Raw genomic sequence first — 13,884 nt, forward strand, 5'->3', positions numbered from 1 at the left:
TCATCTTGCAAAGCAACAGTTGTACAGTGCAAAATGAGAAGACGTTTCCCAGGGAATACCGGAGCATCGCACATGAAACTTAAAACATTTCACACATAATAACAATAAAAACAATCCAGTCCCTGATGAAACAGTATAAATAGTTAAAAGCAGGTAAAACAGCAACATTAAAATACAGTAAAACCAACCATTAAAATGTCCAGGGCAGCTGATTTGAGTGGCCAGTGCCAGAGTTATTAAAATGTCAGTGCAAAGCCACAGAATCAGGTGACTATGAGTACAGAATGACTGTTTAGCAGCCTCACAGCCTGTGGCAGGAAGCTGTTTAGCAGTCTTGTAGTCCGGGCTTTGATGCTGCGATATCTCTTGCCTGATGGCAGGAGATCCAGGTGTATGTGGTGGGGGTGCAGTTTGTCCTTAGCTATTCTCAGAGCTTTTTTCAGACAGCGGCTCTGGAACAGTTCTTGTACCGAGGGTAGGGAGACGCCAATGATCCTCTCTGCTCCCCTCACTACCCTCTGCAGAGCCTTCCTGTCTGAGCAGTTGCAGTTGGAGTACCACATGTTTATGCAGTACGTGAGTACAGACTCCACTGTGCCCCTGTAGAAAGTCCTGAGGATGTTGGTAGGGAGTGAGGCCTGTTTGAGTTTCCTCAGAAAGTGCAGTCGCTGATGGGCCCGTTTGACAATCCCAGTGTTGTTCCTGGACCAGGTGAGACTGTCTGTAATTTGCACTCCGAGGAACTTTATGCTCTCCACTCTTTCCACTGTGGTGCCATTGATGTTGAGGGGTGTGTGTTTTGGCTGTGCCCTCCTGAAGTCGACAACCATCTCCTTTGTTTTGTCGACATTTAATGCTAGATTGTTGTTGCCGCACCAGTCCACTAGATGTTTTACTTCCTCCCTGTACATTGATTCGTCATCTCTGCTGATGAGTCCCACCACTGTTGTGTCATCCGCGAATTTTATGATCTTATTGTCCCTGAATCTGGCAGCACAGTCATGTGTGAGTAGTGTGAACAACAGCGGGCTGAGCACACAGCCTTGAGGGGCAGCCTCAGCGTGATCGAGCCTGAAGTGTTCTTGCCAACACGGACTGACTGCGGTCTCTCTGTCAGAAAGTCCAAGATCCAGTGACACAGGGTGGTGTTGAGGCCCAGCAGGGTTAGTTTCTCCACAAGTCTCCGTGGGATGATGGTATTAAAAGCTGAGCTGGTCAATGTATAGGATTCTGGCGTAGGTATTTTTGTTTTCCAGATAAGTCAGTACTGTGTGCAACGTGGTAGAGATGGTCCCAGTTGCCCTTGTTTGCCCCCCTATCCCTCTAAACCACTCATATCCACATACCTGTCCAACTGTTTTGTGGATGGGCTTGTGATAGGCACTGACGTTGGGCTGCGGCAGTGGTTTGGGGAAATATTTATCCTTTATTGGTTTGATGCCGAATACCTCAGGTTAAACATAAGTTGCAGCAGGAATAATTATTCCCTTGTCGGTAGGTTAAAGTAACAGAATGTTTTCTTCAGGCATTGAGAAGACTATACACCCCCACCTCCCCCAACCCTGCACGTTCATATCAAACTCATGTTTTTCTACCTAGGTTCTCTCTCCATTTGTTAACCTTTCTCTTCCACCCTCACCCCCTCCCCCTCCAACCCTGCGTAGATTCATCACCCTCCCCAGTCTGGTTCCTTCTCCCATTACCCACAGACCTATCCACCTGGGTTTCTTCTTCCTTAGCTTACTTTTCCTAACCTCTCCCACATCTTGTTCCATCTACCCATCATCCCTCCCTTATCTTGCACTCTACCTTCCCCCTATCTGCGTTCACCTGTCCCATTTTTTTTTCTTATCTGTCAACGTCAATGACTCACCAGGCCTTGCTCAAAATTCCCTCCTCCACCTCTCCCATCTGCCTCCATCCACTCATCAACTCCTCTTCATCTTGTTTCACCTATCGCTTATCACCTATCGGCCCCTGTCTCACCCATCTTTCTCACCTCTTCAAACTTGATATTCACCCTCTAATGTAGGGTCTCAACCCCAATTGCTGACCATCCCTTTGCCCTACAGATGCTGCTTGAACCATTGTGTTCTTCCAAACGTTTGGTTCTGCGTCTTTAGTTTGATTATTAATATATGGCAGACAGTGCATTTCCTGCAAAAAATGTGCTTATACTTCGTACCCATGATTTAAGTGTGAAGGCAGTATGTTTTGATCAGGCATGGCTATTTCAAGAATATTATCTTTTGGCAAGATTATTTCGAAGAATATCTTCAATGAAGTATGATTTTTAACTTTCAAATTAGATGACAATGTTTTGCAGAAAAAACAGTTATGGCTTATTATCATGTTTTATTAGTGCACTACACTTTGAGTAGTCTTATTCAGCTAAAGAGGTGATGACATTTTCTTTGCAGGTGCTGGTTGTCTGCTTAATTGTTGTATCTCTTGGACTTGGACTAGGTTTGGGTCTGAAACGTAAGTCATCACCTGTGCAAGAGAAAGGTAATTTTAATTTATACATTTCCTACACAATTCATCGTTAAATTAGTGATTGACTAGATTTATTTAATGATTTGATTTGCAATATACTATTTGATGGCGTATTAAAAGGATGCTGCGTGAAGCACTTGTGCCTAATTTAGTTGCCTGTAACAAAAATAATTGCAGCACTTAGCACTGGGAAGAAAGTCAGCTCTCACTCTCTCCATAGCAAGCATAGGACAGCAGCATAAGAGTATGCCTTGGATGTGAGGAGGAAATGTAAGGGGGTGGGGGAGAGGAGGGACACCAAGCTGCCCTGTGCTATTTTGGGCATACACTCACTCACTGGATTGGCCCAATTGAACCTTGTTCATCAAGGAAATCGGATGTTCTTGTTTGACTGGAACGATGTGCGACTCTTCACTTATAGCCATGTAGTTAACCCTTAAATGCCCTAAAAAATTATCAACCAAGCCATTAAGTTGCATCGACCCCTACTTTTAAATATGAGAAGAATAAAATGGGACAGACCATCCAACATAGGACTAGGCACTGGATTTGAAGATGGTAAATTGACTCCCAACCCAGTCAATTTTGTTCAAACAACAGGGGAGCAGCATCTTAATTGAGAAAGTTAAACCATAAACAGGCCAAGAAATAGCATGACTCAATAAATCACATCCAATCAGTCAATGTCACGGCCTTCTCATTGTGATCCTGGTCCTGCTCACCAGAAATGAGAAGTTCTCCCAGTTGTCTTTAATTTTGATACTGGACATCTTGAAGTCTTGCGGTATCAGGTCAAATACTTACCAGAGAACCTTCCTTTCCTGGCCACCCACCTTGATTGATGAATCAGAGCCTCTTCATAGAGAACAAGTTGTAAAGGACCTGCAACGAAAGAGAATGGATTCTTGATGTGAGAATTCATATTACTGAGTGTTTTGGCAGCAGCACCAATGACCAAGTTGGCCTGAGTCCTGAATGTTAAGGCTGTCAGACTGTTACAGAATGTGGTAAGTAAACCAACATAAAGAATAAATCTACCAATCTCACCAATACAGTATATCCATTGCATATGCACAATGACAGCATTGGTTGAAGTAGAAACAAGAAATTGCAGATGCCTGTTTACAAAAAAAGACATAAAGTGTTGGAGTAACTCAGCGGATCAAGAAGAACATGGATAGGTGATGTTTCAGATCGGGACCCTTCTTCAGACAGTTTGTGGGGGGGGAGGGGAAGAAACTCTGGAGGATTAACCATGGTAAGTAAAAGGGCAGATATAGTTGAGGGGAGTTTTTGATAAGCAGATAGTTGGGCAACGGCAAGAGATGAAAAGACAGGAGGTGTGAGACAAAAGGATTCAAGAATTGCGATTTGTGAAGCTAGAGGAAGGAATATATGGAAGGGATGGAGGAGGGGAGAAATAGGTGTGATTCCAGGTAGGGCATGGGGGAAAAGGGGTGGGGGGGGGAGAAAGGGTAGGGGAGAAGAAGGAGAGTTGCAATTATCTAAAATCTGAGAATTTAGCATTCATACCTTTGGGTTGGAAGCTACGCATGCAGAATATGAGGTAGTCGTAACTAATTTACAACTGGATCCAATCAACTGACATCAGATTGGCCCACCTGCACCTCGTCAGCATACTTCTTATACAAACCACGAGAAAGAGGAAGAAGAAAGAAAGAGAAAGAAAGAAAGAAGAAAGAGTGGAAGGGAGAGAAAGGGAGCGGAAAGTGTTCCCCTGTCCTAAGTTTAAGGAAGACTGACCAACTGGGACAAACCCGAGACAACCAGTGCCACCGTGTGGTCAAGATTGGGCTGCCTGGAAGATGCCCAAGACAGCTAGCACTACTACTGAAGCTAAGACTGAGCGGCCGGTGCAAGCCTGAGCTACCAGTGCTTCTTCCTGTCCACGGACAATGAGGGACTGCGCCCTCACAGAGAAACAAAGACTGAGCTTCCAAGATAAGCCAGAGACTGCCAGTTACTTCCTCTCAAGGTATGGGTAAACTGCGGGGAGAAGCCTGATATAGCCAGGCCCCCACCTATGATGCCAGGACTGAGCCGCCAGGACAAGCCCGAGATTGCCAGCAGCACCTTACATGCACCCTGACGATGAGGGACAGCGTTCCCATGCAGTCCTGGAGTTTCCTGTCACTGTAAATAAAACATATCACATGCGTTTCATGTCAGTGTCAGTGAGGTCATTGCCGAACCTGGCGTTATCCCCGATGCCACACTGGTGGAGAATGCAGGCAAGACCACACTAACTACTCGCACGATAGAAAAAGAAATTCAAATGGAGGATTGCTACTGTTTCCAAAGTTTTCTTGAAGTTGATTTGCCTCCTTTTTCTGGATGTGCCACTCCATAGGGCTGTCCCCATCTTGTAACTGGAGTGTCATTCAGAAGGACTCCTCTTGAAAAGGAAAACTGGATATCAAATGACCTTGAGACTAAATGATGCTGCAGTCTCTACTTTTGATTGACAATATTCCTTCTCACTTCCTCATGCAACAATAAACAATTTATGCCTAATTATCATCAATTAGCCAACTGCTGGAAGTACTCCCATTATCTTAACTTGAAGTTTTACACAATTTTGAAAACATCTCATAAATTCAAATACAGCTTTCGTTAATCACAAGAAAAACACTCAACCCTTTCATTTTATAATCTCATTGCTGGTGTCCCTCTCATTCCTGGTGTCATTCTAGTGAACTTTTAAAAATACAGGATAAAGAATCATTAATTCACTTTCACATAGAAACATAGACAACTTAGAGATATGAAACAGAAACATAGAAACATAGAAAACAGAAACATGAAAACATAGAAATAGAAACATAGAAACATAGAAAACATAGAAATAGAAACATAGAAACATAGAAAACAGAAACATAGAAACATAGACACAGAAAACATAGAAACAAAGAAAACATAGAAACATAGCAACATAGAAACATGGAAAAAATAGAAACAGAAACAAAAAATAGAAACATAGAAAAATAGGTGCAGGAGTAGAGTATTTGGCCCTTCGAACCAGCACCACCATTCAATATAACCATGGCTGATCATCAAAAATCAGTACCCTGTTCCTGCTTTTTCCCCATATCCCTTTGACTCCCTTAGCCCTAAGAGCTAAATCTAACTCTCTTTTGAAAACATCCAGTGAATTGGCCTCCACTGCTTTCTGTGGCAGAGAATTCCACAGATTCAGAACTCTGGGTGAATCATTTTTTCCTCATCTCAGTCCTAAATAGCCTATCATTTATTCTTAAACTGTGACCCCTGGTTCTGGACTCTCCCAACAGTGGGGACATTTTTTCTGCATCTAGCCTGTCCAATCCTTTATGAATTTTATATGTTTCTATAAGACACCCTCTCATCCTTCTAAATTCCAGTGAATACAAGCCCAGTGGACTTTCATCATATGTCAGTCCTGCCATCCCGGGAATTAACCTGGTGAACCTACGCTGCACTCCCACAATAGCAAGAATCGCCTTCCTCAAATTAGGAAACCAAAATTGCATACAATACACCAGGTGTGGTCTCACCAGGGCCCTGTACAACTGCAGTAGGACCTCCTTGCTCCTAAGCTCAAATCCTCTCACAATGAAGGCCAACATGCCATTAGCTTTCTTCACTGCCTGCTTCACCAGTAAGCTTACTCTCCATACTAGGTGTCCATGTGCATGAAATCTAGCAGTCCATTGGCTTTCTACTTTCTATCGGGTTATCTATTGCAGAATACCGGGCACTGTTTTCCAGTATATTTCTAAACTAACTGGATAATTTTGTAATGTGCTGAGCTATGGATGTTCCATCACAGTGAAAAACATTCACTGACAAGCCACTAAGGTTGTTTGCAAATGACTGATTATTGCTGCACCATTTGTAAAATTTGCAACAAGGCTGTTTGTTATTTTCTGTTGAAACCAAAAAGACTTTCATCATTTAAAAAAGTTGGTTGAAATCAAATTAAAAATTTGCCGTCTTCGATGATTTTAATATTGTCTGCGAAAAGGGATTCTCCCAATATTCCAACAAATTTCTAATCAATGTACTACTTTGAAAACTGAAACATACAAACCACGATGTAGATACCATATCAAGCTAATTAGCCTGTGGACTTTACATTATTGTCTTCAAAGATTGAAATTAGCATTGTAGATTTTTGAGTAATAGGGAGTGGTCAAATAAAAATATAAAGCATACGATCTTTGAACTGGAACTTCCCTCGTGTTCGTGTACTTAAATCAGATCCAGCTTCATGAACTTATGAACTTATGAGATTCCAGTTTATCGGCAGGCTGCGTACTCAAAAATAATTAGAGGTGATCATGGGTCAGTTGGTAGGAAACAAAGGAACAATGGAAATTGACAGAAAACATACGTGTTGATAGAATATCTGTCATTCAAGGTTGTGTCGCATGACGCGGAATATTTAATCTGAAATATGCAGGGTTAACAGATAGAGCTACAGCTTGGAAACAGGCCCTTCGGACCACCGAGTCTGCGCTGACCCACGATCACTTGCAGTATACACTAGTTTTATCCTACACACTAGGGAGAATTTACAGAGGCCAATTAATCTACAAACCTGCACGTCTTTGGAATGCGGGAGGAAAATCCACCCGGTCGGTCACAGGTAAACTGAGTAGATACACGGCAGCACAACATTAGTCAGATCCTAGATGCTAAACAGTGCATGCACCAAAACAAAAGATATCAGTGAAATGGGGGTCCATTCCCACATCTCATTTAGATCAGGCTGAAATATTCTTACCAGTGTACAAGAGTTTGTGTTAACTACAAATCATGCCCACAAGCAGATCAATCCAGATCAATAATTAATTAGAAGAGTAATGGTCCTGTGGAATTCTGCATAGTTACAATCACAGCAAACTATCATAGTAGAATCTCTGATTAAACCTCATCAATTGAATGTCAATTTATCGTTATTTCGAATGCAAATTGAAGTATAAATTTTATGTTCTTAGACACAAGATTCTGGTTGATTACAGCTATAATAACTGCACTTCTGAAATATAAAACATCTCACTTCATTGTACCTGATAGATGCAAGGTTGTTATTTCCCCTGAGTGGGGTGTCTGAATTCAAGAGTTTGAATAGAGAGCAGCTCTCCTGGACTAAGATAAGAAGAATATTTTTCACCCAGAATTCTCTATCTATGTGGACTATGATAGTTCAGTTACTGAACATATTAAGGACAAAGGTTAAAATATGTTTTTAAATATTAAGGGAAATAAATGCATGTAGGTCTTGTACAGGACTGTGGCTGCTGTGATCTTATTGTAGCTGACATGAAGCTTCTATTTCTTTTGTGCAAAGCATGAACTTTGTTTAATTTAATGAAAATGTGAAGTTTGATCTGAATGAGAACTCAAAATTTCAGATATAATTTCAATGATCTTACTTTGTGTGCAGTGGAAACATCCTGGTGGGACGATGAGTGCGAAGAAATCAATACTCCTGTGTGTCCTGCAGGGTAAGGGTATCTATAATTAAATAAATACATTAGCTCAGTGGCTCATGATTTAGAGAACGCAGCGAAAGGCAGCTGTGCTGAATTAGAAAAAGAACAAACGTTGTTCTGAAGTAATTAATATGAATTCCCAACATTTCCAAAGTGTATAAAATTATTTTGTAACTTAATTTAGTAAAAGCTTGATTCCGTTCAGGAACAGCCTGTGGGAAATGTCTGTATGATCCCATCAGCTTACCCTTAATTTAAACTAAACTAGATGGTTCCAATAACACAATGTTTCAATGGTTCAACTCGAGTTCGAACCAAAATTAAAATTGTAGATGCAATTGAGTGGGGGTAGGGGGGGGGGGGGGGTGCGAGTGTTAATGTTTAGGCAAGGCGAGAGGAAACATCTTTGGTTGGATGCCTGTTGCTTACGTCAGCTGAGGCTCAGTTCTATTCAGGCAGAACGTGGAACATCAAACATGGAAAAGTTCTATGTTCATTATGTCTAATAAAGTAACCCCATCTACTTGCACATGATCCACAATCTTCCATTCCCTGCATGTTCATGAGTCTGAATAAATGCCCCTTAAACATCACGATCATGTTTGGTTCCACCACCCCCACCCCCGGCAATGTGTTCCAGACATCTACCCTCCCTGTTTCAAAAAAATTGCTCCCGACACTTTTCCTTTAAATTCACTCTCACCTTAAACCTATACCCTGTAATCTTTCAATTTCGACCTTGTTCCTTGTTACAATTCTTCTTATTTGTTTTGTCCTCCCATCTCACCTTGGTTTTCACATTACTAAATGTTTCAAGGTCTCATGAAAGGTTATTGACTTGAATGCTGGAAACTCTCAGCTGGCCAGGCTGCTTCAATGGAAATAAAAAGAGTTAATATTTCAGAAAGACCCTTCAGACAAACAAGGCCTGGATAGAGTGGAGAGGATGTTTGCACTAGTGGGAGAGTCTAGGACCACAGGGCATAGCCTCAGAATAAAAGGACATACCTTTAGAAATGAGATGAGAAGGAATTTCTTTAGTCAGAGGGTGGTGAATCTGTGGAATTCATTGCCACAGTCGGCTGTGGAGGCCGTCAATGGATATATTTTGAAAGTGGAGATTGACAGATTCTTGATTAGTAAGGGTGTCAGGGGTTGTGGGGCGAAGGCAGGAGAATGAGGTTGAGAGGGAAAGATAGATCAGCCATGATTGAATGGCAGAGTAGACTTCATGGGCCAAATGGCCTAATTCAGCTCCTAGAACATAAACTTATCAATGTGAATTGCATGTAAATAAACAGATTGAGGGCTATGTTAAGAAAGTTGATATCTGTGATAACATTGATGCGAATTCAATAATTATAATTAAAATAACATGTTATCCTTGGATTTCAGATTTTCCCGTCCACCTTTGATACTGGTTTCACTAGATGGATTTCGTGCAGAGTATCTAGAGACGTGGGACATGTTCATCCCAGTTATTGAGAAACTCAGTAAGACACTAGAAATAAATACCAGCTAAATGCATACGGCCTGCCATAATATGTCTTTCCAACAAAAATCCAATAGATTAAAAGATCTGTTCAATGGTAGCATTCAAAGATTATACAGCCTTACAATATTCTCATATCTCTATGTTTCAATAAAAACAATAAATATATTGATTGGGAAGCTTTTAAAAACCAACAGAAGATAACTAATAAGGCAATACAGGGATAAAAGATGAAAAATGGTAACCTAGCCAACAATATAAAAGAGGATAGCAAAAGTTTATTCAGATATATAAAGAGCAAGAGAGGCAAGAGTGGACATTGGACCACTGGGAAATGATGCTGGAGAAGTGATAACGGGGAATAAGGAAATGTCAGATGAATTGAATATATTTTTCGTGTCAGTCTTCGTAGCAGAAGACATCAGCAATGTGCCTGAAATTCAAGGGAGTCAAGGGACAGAAGTTACTGGTGTGGCTATTACTAAGGAGAAGGTGCTTGGGAAGCAGAAAGATCTGAAGGTGGATAAGTCACCTGAACCAAATGGACTACACACCAGGGTTCTGAAAGAGGTGGCTTTCGAGATTGTGGAGATCAAAGTGGTGATCTTTGAAGAATCACTAAAGGCAGGAGTATTCCAGAGGATTAGAAAATTGTGAATGTTACTCCGATGTTGAAGAAGAGAGCGAAGCTAAAGAGGGGAAAACTATTGGTAAGGTTTATAGGTCCATTATAAAGGATGAGGTTTCCGAGAACTTAGAAGCACCTGGTACAAAAATCTGGTCAGCCAAAGAAAAGTTAGTAGATATTGTTTATCTGGATTTTTAGAAGGTCTTTGATAAAGTGCCGCTTGTGAGGCTGCTAATGAAGATGAGAGCCCATGGCATTAGAGTGAAGATACAAGCATGGATAGAAAGTTGGCTGGATGGCAAAAATCAAAGAGTGGGGGAAAAATGGGGGCCTTTTCTGGGTAGCTGCCAGTGACTAGTAGTGTTCCATTGGGGTTGGTGCTGGGCATAGATACGTGATAAGGGAATAACATTTCGTGAAAGGTAAAGCCAGCAAAGTCTGATCAAGGATAGTCAGAGGGTCATCAAAGAGGTAGATAGTAGTTCAGCCCTGGTCTCTGGTTGTGGTAGGATGATTCAGTTGCTTGATAACAGCTGGGAAGAAACTGTCCCTGAATCTGAATCTGAATGTGCGTTATCACACTTCTATACCTTTTACCTGATGGGAGAGGGGAGAAGTGGGAGTGGTCAGGGTGCGACTCATCCTTGATTATACTGCTGGTCTTTCCGAGGCAGCATGAAGTATAAATGGAGTCCATAGAAAGGAGGTTGGTTTGTGTGATGGCCTGGGCTGCGACTACAATTCGCTGCAATTTCTTGTAGTCCTGGATGGAGCCATTCCCAAACCACTCTGCAAAAGGCTCGGACAGGTTGAGAGAGTGGGCAGAGAAGTGGCAGATGGAATACAGTGTAGCAACATGTGCGGTTATGCATTTTGGTCGCAGGAATAAAGGCAGAGACTATTTTCTAAATGGGGAGATAATTCAGAAATCAAAGGGTCAAAGTGACTTTGGAGTGCTGGTGCAAGGTTCCTGAAAAGTTAATTTGCAATTTGAATTGGTGGTAAGGCAGGAAAATGCAATGTTAGCATTTTTTTCGATAAGACTAGAATATAAAAACAGAGATGTAATAATGAGGCTTTATACAGTACTCGCAGGCCACGTTTGGTATATCGTAAGCAGTTTTGGGCCCCAAATCTGAGGAAAGATATGCTGGCTTTCGGGAGGATCCAGAGGAGGTTTACCAGAATGATCCCAGGAATGAATGGGTTAACATCTGATGCACATTTGACGGTAGTGGGCCTGTACTCGCTGGAATTTAGAAGGATGAGGGGGTAGCTCAATGAAACTTACCGAATAGTGAAAGGCCTGGATAGAGTGGATGTGAGGAGGTTGTTTCCACTAGTGGGAGAATCTCTGACAACAGGGCATAGCCGCAAAATAAAAAGACATACCTTTAGAAAGGAAATGAGGTGGAATTTATTTTTTAGTCTGAGGGTGGTAAATGTGGAATTCATTGCCACAGATGGCTGTAGAGGCTGTCCTTGGACGTTTTTAAGGTGGAGATTGATTTGATTAGTAAGGGTATCAGGGGTTATGGGGTGAAGGCAGGAGAATGGGGTTGGGTTTGTTGGTTCCGGTTCTTGTTTCTCTACTTTGGCTCTTGATAGTGCTGCAACAAAAGCTTTCTTCTGTAACTTGTCGATGTTCTCTCTGGCAATGGCAGCCAGTTCTTTAGCTGATTTTATTGGCCACTCACTCACAGGCAACACCAGGAACTTTGGTCCATTTTGCCACTCCGAATACTGATCAAGGTCTTGAGGGCTGGCACCTCTGGTGATTACATCAGCGATGTTTTGTGGGATTGGAATCCACCGCCAGTCCTGAATGTTGGTGCTTGTTTGAATCTCTCCAATCCAATTGGCGAAGAATGTCTGAAATCCGTAGCTTTCTCGCTGTATTGCACCAAGGATTGTTTGGCTATCCACAAGATGATACCACTTCTCCACTTGAATTCGACTGTGTAGCTCAAAATACTTCCTTAAGCGTGAGGAGAACACTGCTCCGCACATCTCTGCTTTAACAGCGTCTCCTCTGTGGTCCAAGGGAGTTAACTTGGCCTTGGATTCCACAAGTCTGACAATTGGGCCATGGTCTGAATCCCATCTCAGGTACATCACCGCCCCGTAGGTGTGCTCACTTCCGTCAGAAAAGGTGATTCCCAAGGGTTCAGTTGCGGAGCAAGAGGGAGTCAGTGCCCTGACGAACTTGACTTTTCCAAGTTGCACATACTCTTCAAAGAGCTTAATTGCATCCTTCCTGAGTCCATCTGAGAGTGCCATGTCCCATGTGTCTCTGACCGAACAGCTTCCCTCTTTTGCTTCTTGGAAAGCTCTGCGTACTAGAATCGCTCCCTTTTGCTTAACAGGAGCCACTATGCCGATGGGGTCATATAGCCCTGCTACCTGGCTGAGAAGCTCTCTTCTTGTTAGGGGATTTGGCGTCTGAGTTTTGATTTGCTCTTGTAGAAGGTCTTGACCAAGCCGCATCTTTTTCTTTCTCTTGGAGAAATTGATTCCCACCATAAGGTGGAGCATGTCCTCTTCAACAATGTAGCCCAGACCAAGTGCCTTGTTATCATCATCATGCATTTGGTTTGGTAGGATCATGGTCTTTGTTTTGCTTTTCTTTAAAGTATCACTGTCCTCCTTCCTCCCACTTTGGCCAGACAGAACCCAAGGCTTGAGCTCAAACCCACCAGCTTTTAGGATTCGTTCCACATTTGCTGTGATGATTCTCAACTGGTCGAGGCTGTTGTGAGATGTGAGGATGTCGTCAACATAGCTGTCTTTCTGGAGTACTTGCTGTTCATCCTTGAGGTGGGTAAAAGAAGGAAGATTTGCAGTCTCACGCATTGCCAACTGTGCAATGCACCCCGCAGGTTTGTCTCCGATGTTAACTCTTGTGATAGCATACTCTCCCAGTTCCTCGTCCTCGGAACTCGCCAGAGGAATCTGTGTAAGTGTACTTCACGGTCCTCCAACCAGACTGAGTTATACATCTTCTTTATGTCTCCCAGAGCAGCATAGATTCCGCCTCTGAATCTGAGGAGGACGGCGCGAATTTGGTTGAGGACGTCTGGACCTTTCATCAGCAAATCATTTAAGCTGACACCATTGCACTTTTGGCTGCTGTTCCACACTAGTCTCACTGGGGTTGTGACAGAGTGGGGGTTTGGAGCAATAAGGTGACTCACATACCACACTGGTCCCTTCCAGTTTGCAATCATCTCTTCTGACAATTTGATTGCAGCCTTTCGGTCCACCATTTCGTGCACCTGAGCTGTGTAGGCACTTTTCCATTCAGGTTCTCTGGATAGCTGCCTCTCCTTCCTGAGAAATGTGGCTTCCACTGTCCTTTTATTATTTGGTAGAGAAGCTGGGTCTTCCAACCAAGGATAGCTAGCATGCCAATGTGGGTCTTTACTGTGACGGTCTCCTGTTATGTAGGTGAGGCCTTCCCTTACCACTTCGAGCTCTCTCTCTTCAGCAAGAGTCATTTCTTTTCCGCCTGGCTGGCAGTTTCCACAGCGGCAACCCCCGCACTTTGGCTCGCATGCTGCTCCAATGCTATCCCACTTCCACCAATCCAAGAAGTCCCGATTGGCGGTTGATGTACGTGACTTCTGGACTTTGACGGCGACCTGTCCGTTTGGTGAAAGTTCCTCAGGGACTGGGGCAGTGAGCTCCTCATACTTTAAAGCAGCTGCTCTCATTGATCTTGTGAAGTGTGTTTTGGACATGTGGGCTGACATGGTAAGCTCCTCAAACAG

General features: G+C 42.8%; 1 protein-coding gene across 1 annotated transcript in view; it reads left to right on the forward strand.

The window, feature by feature from the left end:
* LOC116973323 (ectonucleotide pyrophosphatase/phosphodiesterase family member 3-like) overlaps positions 1 to 13,884 on the forward strand; it is a 76,454-nt gene that overhangs the window by 7,992 nt on the left and 54,578 nt on the right. Inside the window, exons 2-4 of the mRNA XM_033021281.1 lie at positions 2,421 to 2,508; positions 7,946 to 8,006; positions 9,390 to 9,487. Coding sequence (XP_032877172.1) covers positions 2,421 to 2,508; positions 7,946 to 8,006; positions 9,390 to 9,487 — 247 coding nt within the window. The remainder of the gene's footprint in view (positions 1 to 2,420; positions 2,509 to 7,945; positions 8,007 to 9,389; positions 9,488 to 13,884) is intronic.

This window comes from Amblyraja radiata, chromosome 5 (genome assembly GCF_010909765.2).
Source record: "Amblyraja radiata isolate CabotCenter1 chromosome 5, sAmbRad1.1.pri, whole genome shotgun sequence".
NCBI classification, from domain to species: domain Eukaryota; kingdom Metazoa; phylum Chordata; class Chondrichthyes; order Rajiformes; family Rajidae; genus Amblyraja; species Amblyraja radiata.